The 18,351-nt window shown below is 31.0% G+C and overlaps 2 protein-coding genes across 12 annotated transcripts; one reads left to right on the forward strand and one right to left on the reverse strand.

The window, feature by feature from the left end:
• The first annotated feature begins 474 nt into the window (after positions 1–474).
• On the forward strand, positions 475–10,744 carry LOC130944639 (uncharacterized). 11 transcript variants are annotated; one of them, XR_009072098.1, is made up of 14 exons: positions 475–1,015; positions 1,181–1,241; positions 1,332–1,388; positions 1,468–1,539; positions 2,141–2,213; positions 2,413–2,535; positions 3,777–5,810; positions 5,901–5,957; positions 6,085–6,170; positions 6,263–6,352; positions 6,562–6,654; positions 6,734–6,868; positions 7,020–7,141; positions 10,489–10,744. XR_009072098.1 is itself a non-coding variant. In XM_057873060.1 (13 exons), exons 8-13 carry the CDS (start codon positions 6,108–6,110, stop codon positions 7,495–7,497), a joined length of 576 nt encoding a protein of 191 aa, XP_057729043.1. In that variant the 5' UTR covers positions 521–1,015; positions 1,181–1,241; positions 1,332–1,388; positions 1,468–1,539; positions 2,141–2,213; positions 2,413–2,670; positions 5,901–5,957; positions 6,085–6,107; the 3' UTR covers positions 7,498–7,562. The 11 variants fall into 11 exon arrangements, 2 of the variants coding, with proteins under 2 accessions (XP_057729043.1, XP_057729041.1); XR_009072095.1 differs by lacking the exon at positions 3,777–5,810 and adding an exon at positions 2,631–2,670 and having other exon boundaries at positions 525–1,015; positions 10,489–10,742; XR_009072099.1 differs by lacking the exon at positions 3,777–5,810 and having other exon boundaries at positions 514–1,015; positions 1,163–1,241; positions 2,413–2,670; positions 10,489–10,742.
• Positions 10,745–12,503: 1,759 nt separating this feature from the next.
• LOC130944780 (probable WRKY transcription factor 46) lies at positions 12,504–15,516 on the reverse strand. Its single transcript, XM_057873311.1, has 3 exons — positions 14,751–15,516; positions 14,484–14,612; positions 12,504–13,391 (listed from the first exon to the last, which is right to left on the reverse strand). Exons 1-3 carry the CDS (start codon positions 15,050–15,052, stop codon positions 12,794–12,796), a joined length of 1,029 nt encoding a protein of 342 aa, XP_057729294.1. The 5' UTR covers positions 15,053–15,516; the 3' UTR covers positions 12,504–12,793.
• Between the last annotated feature and the right edge of the window lie 2,835 nt (positions 15,517–18,351).

Raw genomic sequence — 18,351 nt, forward strand, 5'->3', positions numbered from 1 at the left:
ATTAAAACCTTTTTTCAGCTTAAATAAGTTTTTGCCTTTATAAAATATTTTTATTTGTTTTAGTCTTTTATAAAAAATTTCTTTTGGTTTTATTCTTATACAATTTAAAAGGTTTCTATTTTAATCTCTGCTTTAGCTTGTACCGTTTAAAGTTGACATCATAAGTTCACCTACTTTTATGAAGATGTTAAAAATATTTTTTTATGAAAATACTTGTATTAAAAGTGTAATTTGTTTGTTTAGTGACACTTTAAATAAAAATAATATTTTTATAACATGATAAAATTAAATTCTATAATTCATCATTTAATAACAAAAAAGAAGCATCTTCACATAAAAACAATTATAGAATCTTTATTCTAATATTCACCAATAATAATATAACAAGTTAAAACAATTATGTGATAAAAATGTGCCACATTAATTAACGGCCCATGGATTCCTTGCTCTTACATTTCTGTAGGTTTATCATTAACCACTATAAAAATAATTACAAAATGTACCCTGTTTTTTTTTTTTGAAAAATTTACTAATTAAATTTTGATCCCTTTAACTTTTGTTATTTACACTTTTTCCCTTTATCTTTTAGTTTCAGAGATTCAGTTCCAGATTCAAAGATAGGTCTGCTAGGGTAACGCGTTTTCTCATCTTCTCCTCTCTGGTTTGCTACCCTCGCCACCACAACACGCGTCAGACACCGCCGCTCCCTGCGTCCGCCGCGATTCAAAGAGAGGTTTGCTAGGGTAACGCCATTTTCTCACCTTCTTCTCTCTGGTTCGCCTACCCTCGCCGCCACAACACGCATCAGACGCCGCCGCTCCCTGCGTCCGCCGCCCCTCGTCACATTCTCGGAGGAACGAACTATCAGTATCACCAATATAGGGTAGGTTACTAGGTACAACTATTCATAAGCCAATTTAGAGAAAGAACGAGAACCAGAGCGATCCTTGATGACACTGAAATAGGACAACTTTCCTCAACCCCACTTCTTGTTGAGGACGACAAACCCAGCAAGGTATACTTTTTCCTCTGCCTTTTTTTCAGTTCGGTTTGATTCTTTTAGAATAGTCAAGATGATGAATTTTGAATCCTTAGGGTAGCTTTTCAGGCAATGATTTTTGCCCTGCTTTGAGTTTCCTTGGTGTTTTGATTTGAATTTTAGTTACCTGTTTTTGACCAGGGAGCACATTCTGCTGCAACTACTATAACATTCATCACGTTGGTCCCAGCCAAAAGTTGCGGTATTTCACCTTCACTCCCAATCTCATTAGATTCATCAGTGATATTCTCCAAACCTGATTCAATAACACCATCCTGATTCTTAACCTCAGTTCCATTTGTAAAGAAGGCTGGTAGTGAATCCAGCCTCAACGAAGCCAGTTCAAGAGGTGGGACTCTAAATGGCGTTGTGTTTTGCTATTTCAATGACCTGATTGGTGTTTACCTGCTTTGATGAATGTTTTGTAGGCACGTGCAGTATCTACTGATGGACTCAGACCAAGTTTCTATTCAATTAATGTTGTAGATTACGTTATTCAGGTGAAAACTCTTGCTCAAGATTTTATATCTGCTCAGTGCACTAGGTTTGGCTTTTATTATAGGAGGGCCATAGTTTTATACGATCCTATTCCTTTTTCTGCTTCTATTTCTCAGTGGAAGTAAAGAATAGAATTGACATGGAAGCTACAGTTTTAGCTGTTAAGATTGGCTGCCCTATCCTTAGCGTGACCTGTCCCAAACCTTTTCTCAATAGATAAAAAAATGTGCCGACTCCTGTTTAACAAAATATAAGCTCGCCATCCCTCAAGTTACCTGTTATTCCTCGCCCCCATTATTTCTCTCTCTTATAAAAATCATTGGAGGAAAATTAGGATATAGCCCTATGGATGAATGGCATTAGGGATGGCTGTAGTTAAAATGTGTTGGAAGTCAGCTAGTTGAACTATCTAACAGTAATGCACGTAAATCTTTGCAATTGAAAGGTTTAAAATTAATAACCTTTGAGATTTAAATGTTTTGAACTTTGTGTCATCAGTTTTGATCCTCGATAAACATTGATTTGAGGTTTTAAATAGGTGCTACTCTCAGGTTGACTAGGTTCTGAAGCTACTGATAATTCTTCCCCCTTCTTGTGTTTCAGCTTGCTTTATGGTTGTTATTATGGTGGAAACCTATTAGGGTGCTGCTCATCCTGTCTAAGGTGTTCTTTGCAGGTTAGTTATTAAGAGTTCTCCACCTCCAAAAAGAATAAAATTTAGTATTTTATCGATCATGATTTAATATTCTTGGGTGCATATATTTTGCAACAGTAGTCTCATTGTTTGCATGGTCATTTTTATTGTTATATTTTAATCTCTCTTGTCTATTCTCTCATTTCTGGATTCTTTTTCTTGTAATGTTTCATGTATTCAGTCTTAATTGGAGCTTGATCATTATTTGTATCCCGGATAAAGGTGATGAATCAGGGCCAATCATACTTCATCTGAATTCTTTGAGTCTTCACTCTAGCAGATCACTATTTGATAACATCAAAAGGTTAGGATGAAGTAGCACTTGATTTATTGTATACCATATATGTGACATATCTAGTTCATTTCTAATCTGGTTATTAGTTCTTAAACATATCACAGCTTCCATATCTTGTGACTTCACTACCATCCTATGTTACAAGTAGGTATTTTTCTTATGTTCTTGTAATTTGTAAGCATATATGTAGATTAATGTAAAATTGACCTCACCATTACTTTATATTATTCATTCAACTTTGCCCAGTATTCTTAAAATGTATAGTTACAAACAAGCTAGCTAAATCCATACGGATGCTTATAGAGAAAATCATGTGTCACAAAATGGTCCTCTGACCTTGTATCTTAATGACATGATACAAGTTTGAAAACTTAAATGTTATGCAGATTTTACAGTTTGAATAAAAGGATTGAAATAATGAATAGTTATTAATTATTAAGAGGCTTGTAATGTTGTTGTATTTAATGGCGCCACTGAACATGGTTTGTCCAAAATAATTGCCATGTTGTTCCAAGTCATTAGCAATTAAGAACCCTAAGATTCCAAACACAATACTTTTAATGATTAAATTTCCTCACATCCATGTTCTATGGATTTGAGTACCTCTCTCTCTGTAAATTTGCCACCACTCTATACAAATTGCCAAAACCACTTCTGTGTGCTGATGCAGCAGCTGGCACAGGAAAGTGCCTTTCACAATATATAACGAGAAAATTAAACACCTCATCAATCAACTCAAAGAAAGCAGTGTGTCCTGCATAGGGTCATTTCAGCAGGAATGGCATATGCATATCTAATCTTGCGAGCAATCTGTTTCTATGGATTGAGGTGGCAGCCAAGCAAACTTTGCGGGGTTCTCAAAGGGAAAACGATGTGTTCTTCAGTGGCCGCGAGCGGCGGGGATTTTGCGACATCGGGATCAGAAATATAGATAGATTATAGATAGAGGATATATACTCTTTAATATTTTGTTGTCCTTTGCACCCACCGCATGCATAGCTGGCATTGCCAATTGTTCTTGTCTTTCTGTTTTTACTCCTATAGTTTCACCATTAGATTTTGGATTCACGCTTCTTCATTTCCCCTTAATACAATAAATGAAACCCGTGTCCAATTCCATGATTCCTAAGATTGACACTATTGGATTGATTTCAATTTTAAAAGATTGTGATTTGTGATGACTGGTACTCGGTGTTTGGCAATTTATATACAAACTTAAGTTTCATTTTGAATTGTGTATTGGTGTTTAGGAAGTTATGGGTCAGGAATATTCTCATGAAGGGGTTAATAGCGAGCATACATCATATGATCAGTATGAGCAGGAGGAAGAAAAACATGAGGAAGTTGACGTGGATTATATGGATGAGGACGACACAAATGTGGAACCAATGTTCGATTATCACGGCTTCGATGAAGGGTATAACATTGACTCACTCGAAGACATTGGGATGATTGAATTTTGGAACATCAGGGATGAAGATGTATGTCATTTTCACTTTTCTGATGTCGACATTGCATTTGAGTTCTACAATAGATATGCAAGGACAAGAGGCTTTAGTGCTCGGAAGAACAGGACTAGGAAGAGTCGTGCAGGCGCACTTAAGTTGAAGAATTTTGTATGTCATCGTGAAGGATTTAGACCGCCAAATAATTACGGCATCGGAAACCTTAAGAGAAAACCTACACGTGAGACAAGGTGTGGCTGCAGTGCAATGATGGAGATTCGTGTAGATGCACCTAGTGGTCGTTGGTTTATTTCTTATTTTTCTGATGAACACAATCATCCGCTTCTGGATCCTCGGTTGACTGGATTGCTCCCTGGGCATAGATTCATGTCTGAGGCTGATATTGGCCACATGGTTAACATGAAAAAGGGTGGGATTAGTGTTGGGCATATATATCGGGTATTAGCAAATCAGGCAGGTGGCTACGAGTATCTCTCTTTCACGCAAAGGGACATGTACAATAAAATAGCAAAGCAGAGGCGCTAATTACCCGGTGATGCATATGCAGCTTTGAAGTATCTAGAAGATCAAGCAACAAATGACCCTTTTCTCTATTTTAATCATCACATGGATGCCGATGGTACTTTGCGCAATTTATTCTGGTGCGATGGTCTCAACAGGGCCGACTACTCATTATTTGGCGATGTGCTCGCGTTTGATGCTACCTATAAGAGGAATAAATATATGTGTCCACTGGTGGTATTTTCTGGTGTCAATCATCACAATCAAACAATTATCTTTGCTACTGCTTTAATTTGCGATGAGGAAAAAGACACATACAGGTGGTTGCTACAACAACTGAAGGTGGCAATGAATGGGAAGCACCTGTTTCGGTGATCACGGATGGTGATCTATTAATGAAGTTCGCCATTGAGAAAGAGTTTCCTAATGCACATCATAGATTATGTGCATGGCATCTGATTCGCAACGCAACAAGTAACATTGGCAAGCCCCAGTTTACATCCATGTTTAGAAAGTGTATGCTAGGCGACTATGAAATTGATGTATTTCGTCAAAAGTGGTTTGAAATGGTTGAGGGATTTGGTGTCGAAAACAAGAATTGGGTCCTAGATATGTATAAAAAGAGACATTCATGGGCAACTGCACATATAAGAGGGAAGTTTTTTGCTGGTTTTCGGACTACTTCTCGGTGCGAGGGATTAAACTCGATCATTGCAAAGTATGTCAACTCAAGGTACAATCTGGTTGAGTTCATTCAACACTTTAATCGTTGTGTCGACCATATAAGGTGGAAAGAGGTCCAGGCTGACCTCGCCTCTGTGAATGGGAGACCCAGTATGCAAACCTGTTTTCAACAGTTGGAGAGGAGTGCTGCCAATGTTTACACCCTATCAATATTTCATATGTTCCAACCAATCTTTGTACGGGCTGCATCAATGAAGGTAATAAATATGAGGCAAACTGGCTCTTATGTGATTTACTCTGTCGGTTTGGACCAAACGTCAAATGAGATGTGGCGTGTATTCTACACCAAAAAATTGATTTGATCATGGGACAACAGAAAATTTAGAATCGGTCATTCATGTTCTACACCAAAAAATTGATTTGATCATGGGACAACATAAAACTTCCACAAATAGTAGTTCCATGTTGGATCCTACTGTAGTTGTGCATTCTTCGAAAAGTACAAAAATTAGTGATCTTACTGGTATCATGCCAATTCAACCCAAAAAGTTATTCCACTTGGATATTACTCGTGAAGCTACAACTCCACCTAATGGACAATCACATGTTAGAGTAGGAACTGTACTGCCAAAGGTAACTTTAATTTTTTTCTTTCGTTTATTTATTCTTTTTTCTTTATTTTATTTTTTAGTGTAACCTTGAAACTATTTTTTTCATCTTCAGTGGTGGACACTTGTTGCATTTGAGCCTACTGCTTCGATGATGTTAACCGAATCTCAGGTAGCTGTTGCAGCCTATATTTTTTCGGATACGTTAGATCCGTACGTGTGGTTAATGATTATGTGTATAATGTAATGGTGTAAAAATTCTATGCTTCTCCCAGCTAACCACTTTATGGATTTGGCAGTTCTAAAGAGTTGGTAATCTCAGATGAAAAGGGTTACAGAAGTACATTTAGATTGTCTTGTCCCAGAGAGATGTGTCGAATCACGAGTAAATGCATATTATTCTTTTTCTTGTAATTATATTTTTAAGCCCCTATTTACCAATAAACATGTTTTACATATAATTGTAACATATTGTAGGTTATAAACCTGGTGGCACTTATGATGACACGTATATTTCGACGTAGGAATGAAGATCCAATTTGCTGGTTCATGCCTACACATTTTGCAGTAAAGTTATCCCTATAATATAAAGAAATTCTTAGTTAATATTTTGGTCTAATAGTTTGATTGGATATACTAATTTAAAAGAAGTTCTTTTTTCTAGACTAACCCATGCTATGTACTCACACGGTAAAGTGTATAATTAAATTAGCAGTTCAAAAATAGTTGTTAAATTGAAAGCATATTTTCATTTAACAATATTTATTTGTATGCAGCAATATGCTTTAATCGACAAATATACACCGGCAGAGGTTATCTTTGATTTCCTTGGAGCATATATGTCACTGAAAATTAGCCACGTCATTAGGGTACGAGTGACCTATTTGTTTTCCATTAATGTACTATTATCTATTTTTAGTGTTTATAATGGTTTAAGGTTTATCGCAGGTGTTTATCCCTATCTGTGAGGAACTACATTGGTATTTGGTTATTGTTGACTTTATAAGTCGTCGCCTAATCATATTGGATTCACTGCCTTCTGTCGAAAAACATCAACAACGCAAAAGGAACGCAATTAAAGTGGTAATTATTTGTTCTAAATCAGTACTCAATGATTTAGAATCACTTAACAACTTAACAATTTAAATAACCATTTGTTGTAATTAGTACTCTTAGTCAATTTAACTCATTTACAATTCACTTTTTTTTGTGTCATGAATTTATTCTTGTACAGGCAACTTATTTAGAAGCGATGTTAGATGATCATATTTTTAATGATGATAAGTCTAAAGTTATAGATTGCTCCACCTTTTGGCCTATCACACCTTTTGGCCTACCCACTCAAAAAAATAGATCGTAAGTCAACTATTTAATTTTTTCTTTTAAATATCATTACGTTCAATAGTTTATGGCAAAAGCTAGTGTACTCCAGATAAAGTAGGGAGCGCAGCACTCCTTAAAAGTTAACCTACTATCAAAAGTTATCAGGTAAATTTAATTTATTTATTATTGTTATTATTTTTTTTTTGTCATGGGCTGAACAAACAAACCAGCACTAACAAAAAGACTAATTCCTCTGTTACTCTGTTATTGTCGATGTGATGTTTTCAAATATTTTCACTGTTTTGTTTGCTGGCAGGTGCTTGAAGGTTGTGGTAGGCTTAGAGAAGGGGGGGTTGAATCTATGCCTTCCTTTTAAGTTGCTGTTTTGACCCTTTTTAAGCAAAGCTACAAATCTGATTCTGTTTGAACTCTGAAGCGAAAATTTATGAGACAGGAATAACAGAAAACAGAACATGACAGAGAAGAAAAAGCTAACACCAGCATGTATCCTGGTTTGGTTGCTTTGTGCTATGCAACTTACATCCAGTCTCCTCCACAAATATGGAAGAATTTCACTATAGTTAACAGTATTACATACACCAATTTCACACTCAAGTTCTAGCTTAACTTGACATTGGCTATGCTAACACTAACTATTTTCTCTTAGTGCTAACCCAACTAAGAAAGGATACCAAACAGTACAAGATACAAGACACTTAACCAACCTAAAGAAATCTGAAAATAACTCTAGGCTTTTCTCTCAAGTGTATCTCTCAGCCCTTTTCCACTCATGGCTTTTTTTCTTAAGCTTTCTCACTTTGCCTTTTCTCTCAAGAAATTACAGAAAGATAAGCTTAGAAAAGTACTTACAATCAGAAAACATGAAGGAGATTGACTTCATCAACAGCCTCTGTGCTATGCGAAAAACCAGATTAGTAAGCCTCTGATTTAGTTCTTCATACTGGCGAATGCACCTTGATTGGTTACACTGTCCAGTTAGTTGAACTTCTTCAAAGATCTCTCAGAACAAAACACATCAAGTTCACTGGTTATCTCTCCTTACCTCAGAATGAACAACAAGCTTCTTTTTATCTCCTAGCATGTTCCTTGGTTCTTCTTCCAAAGTCAACATCTTGAGCCTTGAGCTTCACCAACCACAGATTCACTTTTTCTCCTTAATCATCAAAGTAGAACCGTTCCTTCTGACTTTTCCAACTTGACCGAAGCCACAAAGGAGTAACCGAAATTGTTTTCCAATGGTCAACCAAATCTGAACCCTGAACACCAACTGGTCCCCAAATTTTGATTAAGACGTAGATACACAGCAGAATAGGGCAGAGAACAACTTTCCCTTCAAAGCCATTTTCGGATAGAGCAGAGTAGGGAAGAAAGGATGAAGATCTGATGCATGCAAGATGATATGGTTTACCTTTCTTAAGCTTGATTTAGCTTCTGTGCTACAAGCTTCAACTCTCTCTCTTGCTTCTTTGGTTAGGGCTTATGGAAGAAGCTTTTTTCTCTTTCTCTTTCTTGCTTTTTCTGAAATCTTGATGTGACTTGATTAGAAGGAAAAAGAACGTTGCTTTTAGTTAAGCAAGAGAGAGGGAATTTCAATTCTGAAACCAGTTCGGGCTTGGATCGGGTATTAGTATGCATGGCTCGATTTAATTTCTTTGGTTTCTTCCTTTGCTTTTGCTTGGACTCTTTATTTTGCTTTCAGCCCAATATTCTTTGCTGAATGCCTTTTATTCCATTTGGGCTATTAATATTTGGCCTGCAACAATAAACAATTAGTTAATAAGTAGATATGATTAATCAACACTAATTATTTATTTTGCTCAAAAATAATGTTTGTCATCATTAATTAATTTAGTTAATTTCTTAACTCAACAGTGCTTCCACTATCGTTTTAGCTAGCTATAGATTTTGACGCTCTTGAACCCACCTTATTCCACTTCTACCATAAATGACCATCAAAGTCCGAAAAATTGCTGCCATAGAAAAGGAAGACGCATGTCTGTCGCCACTGCTGGTTAGCTAACTCCAAACGTAAAACGGATTCTGTAGAAAAACCCCGGTTTCCATGAAGGCGCATGATTCTCAAATGACGACACAGTCAAAGCACAATATGCATGGCAGTTACAACAAGTCCATTATCTTTTATTTCAAATTAACCTCAACGTGTACGTAATAGAATGAAAAATTAAAATACAATTATATTTAAACAATTATTTGTATTATTTTTTATTAATTTATTCAAAAAATAATTAAATTCTGAAGCTAATTGGTATAAAATATTACAGATATAAAACTAAGAAAAATTTTTATTTGTATAGAAATGAGCCTAATAAATAATTATTCTATTTAATATATAATTAAGAGTATTTCTTTCTTTGCCAACGAATTATAGCTCAAATGACATAATCTCTTTATATTCACCTAAAAATTGGTAAAAAAAAAATACTTCTTTCCTTTATTAACTTTTTTATACAAAATAGCAAGAATACACATTAAAAATAAATTAAACTATATATATACCTATACAAAAATACATAATGATTAATTTTAGTGTATAAATTAAATAATATTTTTGTTGTTAACTAGAAGACATTGGAGAGTTGTATATTAATAAGCTGGTTTCGCTTTGCTTCAAATTGATGCTTCTTCGGTTCTTCTTACTCCTTGAATTTGAAAAATTCAATGACATTTAAAAGACTCAAAATGCATGATCATGTACATGAACTTGCAAATTAACAATGAAGGAGTAATTGGCCTCTGACAAATTCAACTATCTAAAAGTTTTCAAGTACTTGAGAATTGAGATTAATATGGATCATTCAAGTTGAAAGATTTACCTGATTGACTTTACAGAGCTATTAAATTGCGCTATTTGAGAATATGGGGAGGAAGAATGGAATCATTTCCCACGTGCTTTCCAAGTGTTTCTCTTGAAGAACTTCATATCATTTCTTGTAGACTCTTGTCATTTCTTCCCAACAACATGGATCAATTCCATATATAATCTTCAATTCTTAGAGATAGATGATTGTCCTAATTAGATTAGATAAACTTATCATGTTAGCACCTAATTAGAACGGTTAAGTGTATGATGTAGCTAGTGCGGTGTCATTTAAGTAAATTTTGACGCCATCAACAATGAAAACGATGAAAAGACTAATGTGACTAATTTAAAATTTTTGAATGATAAATTTGATTAAAAATATATTTCGAAAACCAATTTAGAGAACAAATATTTTTTAGAGACGAATTTGATCATTTAATCATTGATAATCCTTACACGCACTTACTTGTTTACGGCTATATTTACTATTTCATATATCATCTTTTGTAACAAGGAGTGTACCCTTGAATTTTTGTAGATTGATGGGCAAGACCAAAATGATGAAGATGAAGATGGAGGAGATGCAATCAAGATCGAATATGAAGAGAAGAAAAGGAAATAAAAGCATTATCTTTATATGTAGTGTCTTTGTCTAATGATTCTGTTTTAATTGCTTTGATTTGAGTATAATTCATGTTTTTAGCTACAAAACTTTGTCCTTTATATAATGTTGCATTATTATTTAAGACTGAAGTAAAGCTATGTATTTGAACACCTCAGCCTTGAGTGTGTATGTTGAGTTTGGAAACTATGAATAATATTTTAAGTTTGAATTGTTCTGAATATTACTATAGACTAATTCGATTTTTAATTGGATTTTGTAGTTTAAAAATTTCCGAGGTTTTGATTGCGTAGAGAATTTAATACTACTCAAGAATCTTATTTCGTTCATCCTTTAAGAATTAAAAAAAATAGTCTTGTATGAAATAGTTTTTATGAAAATATATTATTTTGGTTGGGTTCCTGTAATTTTTAACTAAAACTAGAAGATTTATTTTGGTCATTGTTCTCATCCGTTTTTGATAAATAATGATATGTCATAATAAATACTGGCATAACAAATTAAAATATTAGCCTTGGCCTTGGTATCTGGAATTTTATCGAATATAAGTTAAGAAGCGTTTTAACAAGAATACTGATTGAATATAAAATATATAGATATAATTAAGATCAATAATTAAAATTACTAAAATATCAATATTTTTAAAATATTTAAAAAAATTAAATATATAATACCGAAATGACAAATTGATCATAACTATAAAAATAATAAACATCAAATCTAGAACAAATATTTGTCAGAAAACCCAACAGCACCATATTTAAAAGTTAATATGGGCTTTTGTTGAAGATAAAATAAAACCAAAATATATTGATCCAATAGTCTGTAATCAAATTTAGGACCAATACAAGTTGAAAAATAATCTTAAGACCAATATCAAAGCATAGTAGTGAAGAGTGTCCAATAAAAAAGTGACCATAACTGAAAACATTATAAAGAACATATTAGGAACAAGATATTTCAGAAAGCCCAACAGCATATTTAAGTTGGACTAAGAAGTTTTCTCTCTTCAGGCAGGAAAAGAAAAACCTTGACAAAAAAAAAAGACAACAAAAGAAAAACCAGTTTTTTTTAATAAATATTATTTTCAAACCAAATAGGATTTTAGACCAAAATAAATTATTTAGAAATCGCTAAAGAAAAAATAATAGAAAATATTTTGTTTGGTTTGTATTTTTATTTTCTAGTGTTATTTATTTTAAAATTTTGTAATAGAATATGCAAAAATAAAATAATTTTATCGCTTATACTTTTGTTTTTTTTAAAACTATTAACTTTAGAAATAAATAAAAAATAAAAAATGAAAACACAAATTAAGCATATGCCTTAGCCTTAGGACCGGACATCTACCTCTACTAAAATACGAATATAAGAGAGTTTTTTTTTTGTATAACTTTCTCTTTCAAAATATCTTTCACTATATATAATAAATTAAAAAGCATTATATACAAAACTTGAATCCAAGATTTCTAAATTAAAATATGACATATTTATCAACGTGACTATTATTACATATATTTAATTTATAAAAAAATTAAATCAATAAATAGGTTTGTGCCTATTAATGAACTAATATATTATAAAAACAAAAAAAATTCTCAAATAGTTATTACAAACTTAAGATAATTAAAATAATAAAACAAATTAAAAAATTAAATTATAACCAATGTAAGACTTTTATATGATATATTCCTAGAAAGGTAAAAAAAATCGAGATTTTACGTAAAATAAAAAAAATAAATTAAGTACGTAAAACGTTAAATCGTAATAAGATTTAAATTGTAAAATCGTAAAATTTAGTATAAATTTTGTAAAATCGATTGACTCATTTAAAATCATAATATTAAAAGATTTTAAGTGTTAAATCGAAATTTTAGCTACTATAGTTTATTGCAAAAACACATTTATTATATATATATATAAAGAGAATATTGGACAAAATCTTGCTACTAGCCTTATTGAGCCAGAACAAGACACATGCATGGATATATTACATTATTTTCACATTACATCGTCCTAGGTACATGAAAACTAAACTCTCTTAACTAGCATCAAAGTGAAATTTTATTGTCTATTCACATGACACATAATTGTGCTAATTAGGATCCTACAAAACTCACCACTTAATCTTGGCATATATAAAAATATGTCCTTGTTGGTATCAAAATTATGCTATTTAACTTAAAAGTGGTGGGAAAATCTTCATATGAAGAGAAAAATCCTAGGAGTTTATGGAGTAATAATTGTCAAAATCCACCTTTTCATCAAAGGAGTGAAAATCCAAGCCTTGTATTGATGAATTAGAGACTGATGAAGTTGGTGCTGAAACATTATCACTAAAATCAGAATCTGAGGTTTGAACACATAGGCCTAGTCCATCATTAAAGTGGAAAATGTTGTTTGATTCTGAATTTGTTGTTGGTGATATGAATTCAGGAGAAAAGCTTTCAATGTAAGAGAACATTTTGTTGTTGTCTTCATCATTTTCAGAAACTATTGATGGGGAAGTGAAGCAAAGTGAAGAGAAAATGTTCTCCTTTGTGTCAGGGTCAAAGTCAAAGTCAAAGTCATCAAGTTTGACTTCAAGTTCTTGTGAGGGTTGTTCTGTTTTCATCTCTTTTTGTGTTGGTTGATGATTCTTGGGTTGTTCTTCTAATAATAAGGCCATGTTTGGTTTTTTTGAGTGATGACTAACTTGAATGCAAGTGTGTCTTCCTTTGTAGGTTATTTCCAACACATTTGGATCTTCATCTGATTTTTGCACTTGTTTTGTGGCCAAACAACCTTGTACATGTCTATGTGTACATCTGAAATATCCTCTGCAATCCAAAGCCAATCTTTGTCAGCAACACATATAAATCTTTTTAAAATAAAAAAACTTGTATTATTATAAAATAATCCAAAATAATCTTTAAAATATTGCTTGTTCAACAAATATCTTAAAAAAATTTGAATACATATTCTATATGTTTAGAAGATTAATTTATTTAATAATTAAATTAAATCCCCAGCTGCATTCTGTTTTTATTGATAAAATAGTAATTATATTAATTTTAATTAATTATTAAATAAATTTATCAAATGGAGCTAATACTCTTAAGTATACTAAGTAGAGATACAATCTTCTAAAAATTATTTTGCCAACAACATCAATTTTTAAGGACTATAAATATATAATTATTTCTTCTCCCTTCATTATATTTTGTAATTCTTTAGAAACCTTGAAATTAGGCACTTACAAAATATGACTATGAATGACAAAATAACAAAAGGAACATTAGTATATTATTATGGTTTGGATTTGGCTGCATTCTATTGATTTTTCAGTGCAATAAATTGAGAACATGTGCTTCCAAAACTAAATAGGGCCCCCAAATAACTTTGTCTCTGATTTTTACAGTTATTGCTTCTATAACACAATAAAACCACATGAAAAATGAAACCTAAATGCATTAATAAAAAAGCTGCTATCTTGCATTGAATTGAATCTATCTAATGTTGTCCTTTGGATAAGTTTTAAAAAAGCAATTTGTCCTTATTATATAGCTGGAAAAATAAATGTTATCTTTTTTTTATTGTTTATTTGTCCCCGTTTATATAATCATTGGTTAACTCACCAATGGTGTGGTAGTTATATGGGTACCTATGTCCCCCTTTGTGACTAACTAGAAGATATTTATTATATCAAAAAATGCTAATGAAGTGAATGTTTCTATCATATTCAATAATATATGCCAATATGATAGAATTGGTATATCTAACAATTAATATATTTAGAGTGTCAAATTATTATTAGTATGTTAAAAAATAGTACAATTCAATAATAAATATATTAATATTTTTATCATTTCAAGAGTTATTATTGGAAAAAAATATTTTTTTTTTTAGATGAATAATTCTAAATTTCTAACCTTGGAAACTTGGCTCCAAGAATGTCCTTCTGTCCATATTTTCTCCAGCTATATCCATCTTCCATAGAACCATCAAGTTCTGTTCCCAAACACACCCTCACTTGCTTTGTCCACATTGACATAGTCTTTCTGAATCCCACAAAAAAGTTCAAATTTTTAAGAACCCCAAATTGAAAATTTTCCAGATCATGAATCTTGAGAGTCTCATCCCCCAAAAAATCACAAAAGAACAAGAATTTGGCAAGTTATGAATATTAAAAACTCTACCTTTTCTTGGACACTTGTTTGTGCTTTGCAACATCCTCTTTGTCCAAGACCTCACTTTTTGTGCTGCCATTTGCAAGAGAAGAAGATGAACAATGAGAAGAATCCTTCATGAAGTTGGTGTTACTGAGCATGGTGAGTACTTTCTCATAGGTTGAAAGTATCTTCTCTATCAAAGCTTCATTAGATTCATGTGATGATGATGATGATGATAATGATGGTGATGGTGAATTCAAATGGTCAAAGAGCTTCTTTGCTAACTCCTTTCCTTGCATTAACTCACCAACAATACTAACTTGTTCCATTTTTGGAGAATTATATATAATATTATTAATAATAGACTTGAATCTTAATTTGAGCTTTTGCACAAAAACTATAGGACTAAAAAAGATGCCAATTTGATTGTATATATAGTATTGGACATTTTACAAAGTGAATATACATCAATGATTTGAAAAAGGGTATGTGAAGAAGTGGGAACTTAGTGTTGGAAATTTCAGATGGGTTACCAAAAACATATGATGATTCATTAAGAAGAATACAAGCACATAGAATAGGGAACAAGGAATTAGAATATAGAACCACTTGGATTAGGCCAAGTGTGTTGGTAATAGACTATAGTATATAAATGCCAAATGGATCAACCAAAATATTGTAGTGAAATTTGGAGTGAAGATTCTAAGAGAGAGAGAGAGAGAAGAGTAAGGTGCTTTAATTGGAAGAGATTATGAGGTTCATATATGAATGGAGGTGTGTGTGAAATGAGAAAGAGGCTTTCTTAGCTAAGAAGGTGAGAGGAAGAGGGGGTTTTAAGGATGGGAAAAGAGAAGGAAAAGAAGGGTGATGTTGACTAGACAAAAACCATGTAATATTTTCTACAATTGTGGGTCCAATTTTCTTGGGCTTCAAACATAGGTGAATTACATTAACAACAACTTTTTGGGGTTAAATAAAATTGAGAAAATACTCTATACTGAAGTTACATTCGAGCCTTAATTTAGTCTTTAAAATTTTAATTATTTCAATTTAGTTTTTAAATTTTAATCACGTTAGTCTCTGTGGTGGTTTCTGTCACAGAGTCAATTGAAAAGTTTATGAACTAAATTGAAACAATTGAAACTTCAAGGACTAAATTAAAACTCGAGTGTAACTTTAAGTACTAAACTGAATATTTTGACTATTTTCTCAATAAAATTTTAAAATATTTTATATTAATTAGCTTTTGTTTGCTTGTTTCGGTTATTGATGTAGCATATATAAAATAATAAAAATATGACGGTTTAATTAATGTTTTTTTCTATGTCAAAATTTAGCTAAAATGAGTTAATTTTAAAGGCCAAAATATAATAAACTATTTTAATTTTTTTTTCTGAACAAAATATAAGAAAAATTAATTAATAAAAAGCATAAATTTTATAGATACCGAAAACGGTTATAACCGTAATTTTGAAATAAGCAAAAGTAAATATCTCATTCTTCATTACAAGTATTTTCATTGCCATATATAGTAACTGAATTGCTTTTTTTTTTTAAAATCAATTGAGAGTAATGATTAATAAATAAAATTCATCCTCAAAGTGGCTACTCTAATTTCTAATATTTCAATTTCTAACCTTTTAAGAAATTTACATGAGATTATATATTTCACCATTATAATATTATGTATATTTCACTTCTATTGTAATCAATCATTGTCAAACTACGTTGAGTATAGTTTTTAATAAGAACAATTCTTTCATTCAAGAATATATAAAAAAAAAATTCCAATTTGTTCATTCTATATTGGGAGAGACAAGAACAAGAGCGTGGTCCATGAACATGAACATGCTAATTGAATTATTGACCATTTCAATTAGTTCTAAACTTTCAATCATATCCCATTCAATTCAATCCACCAACACTGAATTGATACTAGTATAAGATGATAAATGATAAATTTGTCCTCTTTTTAGATCATCTCAAATTGATCATTGAAATGAAAAGAAACTGTTACAGCAATTTTTTTTAAAATCAAATAAGTTAAATTCATAACAATAGAGGATTTCAAAAGGAGTAATATTCAAATTAATTTCTAAAAGATTACGTATAAATTAATTTAATCTTTAAAAAAAGTTAGTGGTTTAATTTGGTCCAAAAAATATTAATTATTGTTAATTTTCTACTAATGATATATTATATATCATTAAGTATCACATGACACGATAAAAACATAATATACGACAATTTAATTATGTTAGTATTTTTAAAGATTAAATTGACTTATGCATAATTTTTAAATACAAATTAAAATCGTCAATAAATTATAACTCAAATGGTATAATTTTCTCATATTCGTTTAAGAGATCACAAATTTAAACTTTCCTATCTTTAGTAACAAAAGAAATAAAATAAAATAAAACCGAAGATTAAGCTAGTTTTAATATGAGCAATAAAATTTTTTAAAGAAAAGTGCCTAACCCCTTACATGGGTCAAAGAAAATATTTTTATTAAAAAATTATCATGAATATTTTTTAATAAATTTATTTAAATTATACTACAAAAAAATATTTTATTTTATGCAAAATAATTTAAAAAATGGCTTAAAAGCTGTTAGAAGTACTATAAAAATTTGTAATGTCCTAATGACTTAGGACATTAAAGAAATACTCCACATAGTCACTAATAATTTAGAAATTAAAAAAAAAATATTTTTATCATGTATTTACCTAAATCACTAGAATATTACAAACTTTTATAGTACTCATAACATCTTTTAAGCCATTTTTTAAAATTATTTTGTATAGAATAAAATATATTTTTTAATTATTTTGTATGGAATAAAATATTTTCTTTCATTTTTAATTATTATTGACTATGTAGAGTATTTATTTAAAATTTGAGTACATCATGTATTTACCTAAGTTATTATAACATTACAAATTTTTATAGTACTCCTAACATTTTTAAGCCATTTTTTTAAATTGTTTTGCATAGGATAAAATATTTTTTGTAGTATAATTTAAAAAAATTTATTAAAAATATTCATGAACTATTAAAATGGACAGAAAAGTATTGTATGGAATTCAATTGAAGCTCATTAATATTTTAAAGAAGTCTCGTAATTAAATATTTTGTTAACTTTTTTTTAACGTATGAAAAAAATATATATTTTTTAATTTTTTAATTATTAATTTTTTTAATAAATTTTTTAATAAATTTTTTTAATAAATTATTAATTTTTTAACAGCATAATTCGAATTATACCATGAATTACTGTGTGTAATTCGAACCAAGCTGGTTCGAATTAGTGTGTGCGTGTGTTTGTGTGTAATTCGAACCAAGCTGGTTCGAATTATGTGTGTGTATGTGTTTGTATATAATTCGAACCAAGCTGGTTCGAATTATGTAGAAATGGAGTTCGAACCAAGCTGGTTCGAATTATATAAAAATAGCTTCTGGCTTATTGCTGAAACGATTTTTGCTTTGGCGTATTTACGTTATTTTTTGACTCATTTGGCTTAATATGGTTTTTTACCCTAATTAAAGGATAGGCTGACTATTTGTATATTCGGGAAAATTGTTTCTACTTATTATATATTAATCAAACATTTTATTTGTCTTATT

This window comes from Arachis stenosperma, chromosome 8 (genome assembly GCF_014773155.1).
Source record: "Arachis stenosperma cultivar V10309 chromosome 8, arast.V10309.gnm1.PFL2, whole genome shotgun sequence".
Classification (NCBI taxonomy): Eukaryota; Viridiplantae; Streptophyta; class Magnoliopsida; order Fabales; family Fabaceae; genus Arachis; species Arachis stenosperma.

Excerpts from the sequence above, each read along its gene's own strand:
- LOC130944639 (XM_057873058.1), top strand. The coding sequence starts at position 6,108 with ATGAAAAGGGTTACAGAAGTACATTTAGATTGTCTTGTCCCAGAGAGA. Across the intron at positions 6,869-7,019 it reads AAAGGAACGCAATTAAAGTG|GCAACTTATTTAGAAGCGAT; the intron begins GTAATTATTTGT and ends ATTCTTGTACAG. Across the intron at positions 7,142-10,488 it reads CCCACTCAAAAAAATAGATC|ATTGATGGGCAAGACCAAAA; the intron begins GTAAGTCAACTA and ends GAATTTTTGTAG.
- LOC130944780 (XM_057873311.1), bottom strand. The coding sequence starts at position 15,052 with ATGGAACAAGTTAGTATTGTTGGTGAGTTAATGCAAGGAAAGGAGTTA. Across the intron at positions 14,613-14,750 it reads AAACAAGTGTCCAAGAAAAG|AAAGACTATGTCAATGTGGA; the intron begins GTAGAGTTTTTA and ends TGTGGGATTCAG. Across the intron at positions 13,392-14,483 it reads CTTGGAGCCAAGTTTCCAAG|AGGATATTTCAGATGTACAC; the intron begins GTTAGAAATTTA and ends TTTGGATTGCAG.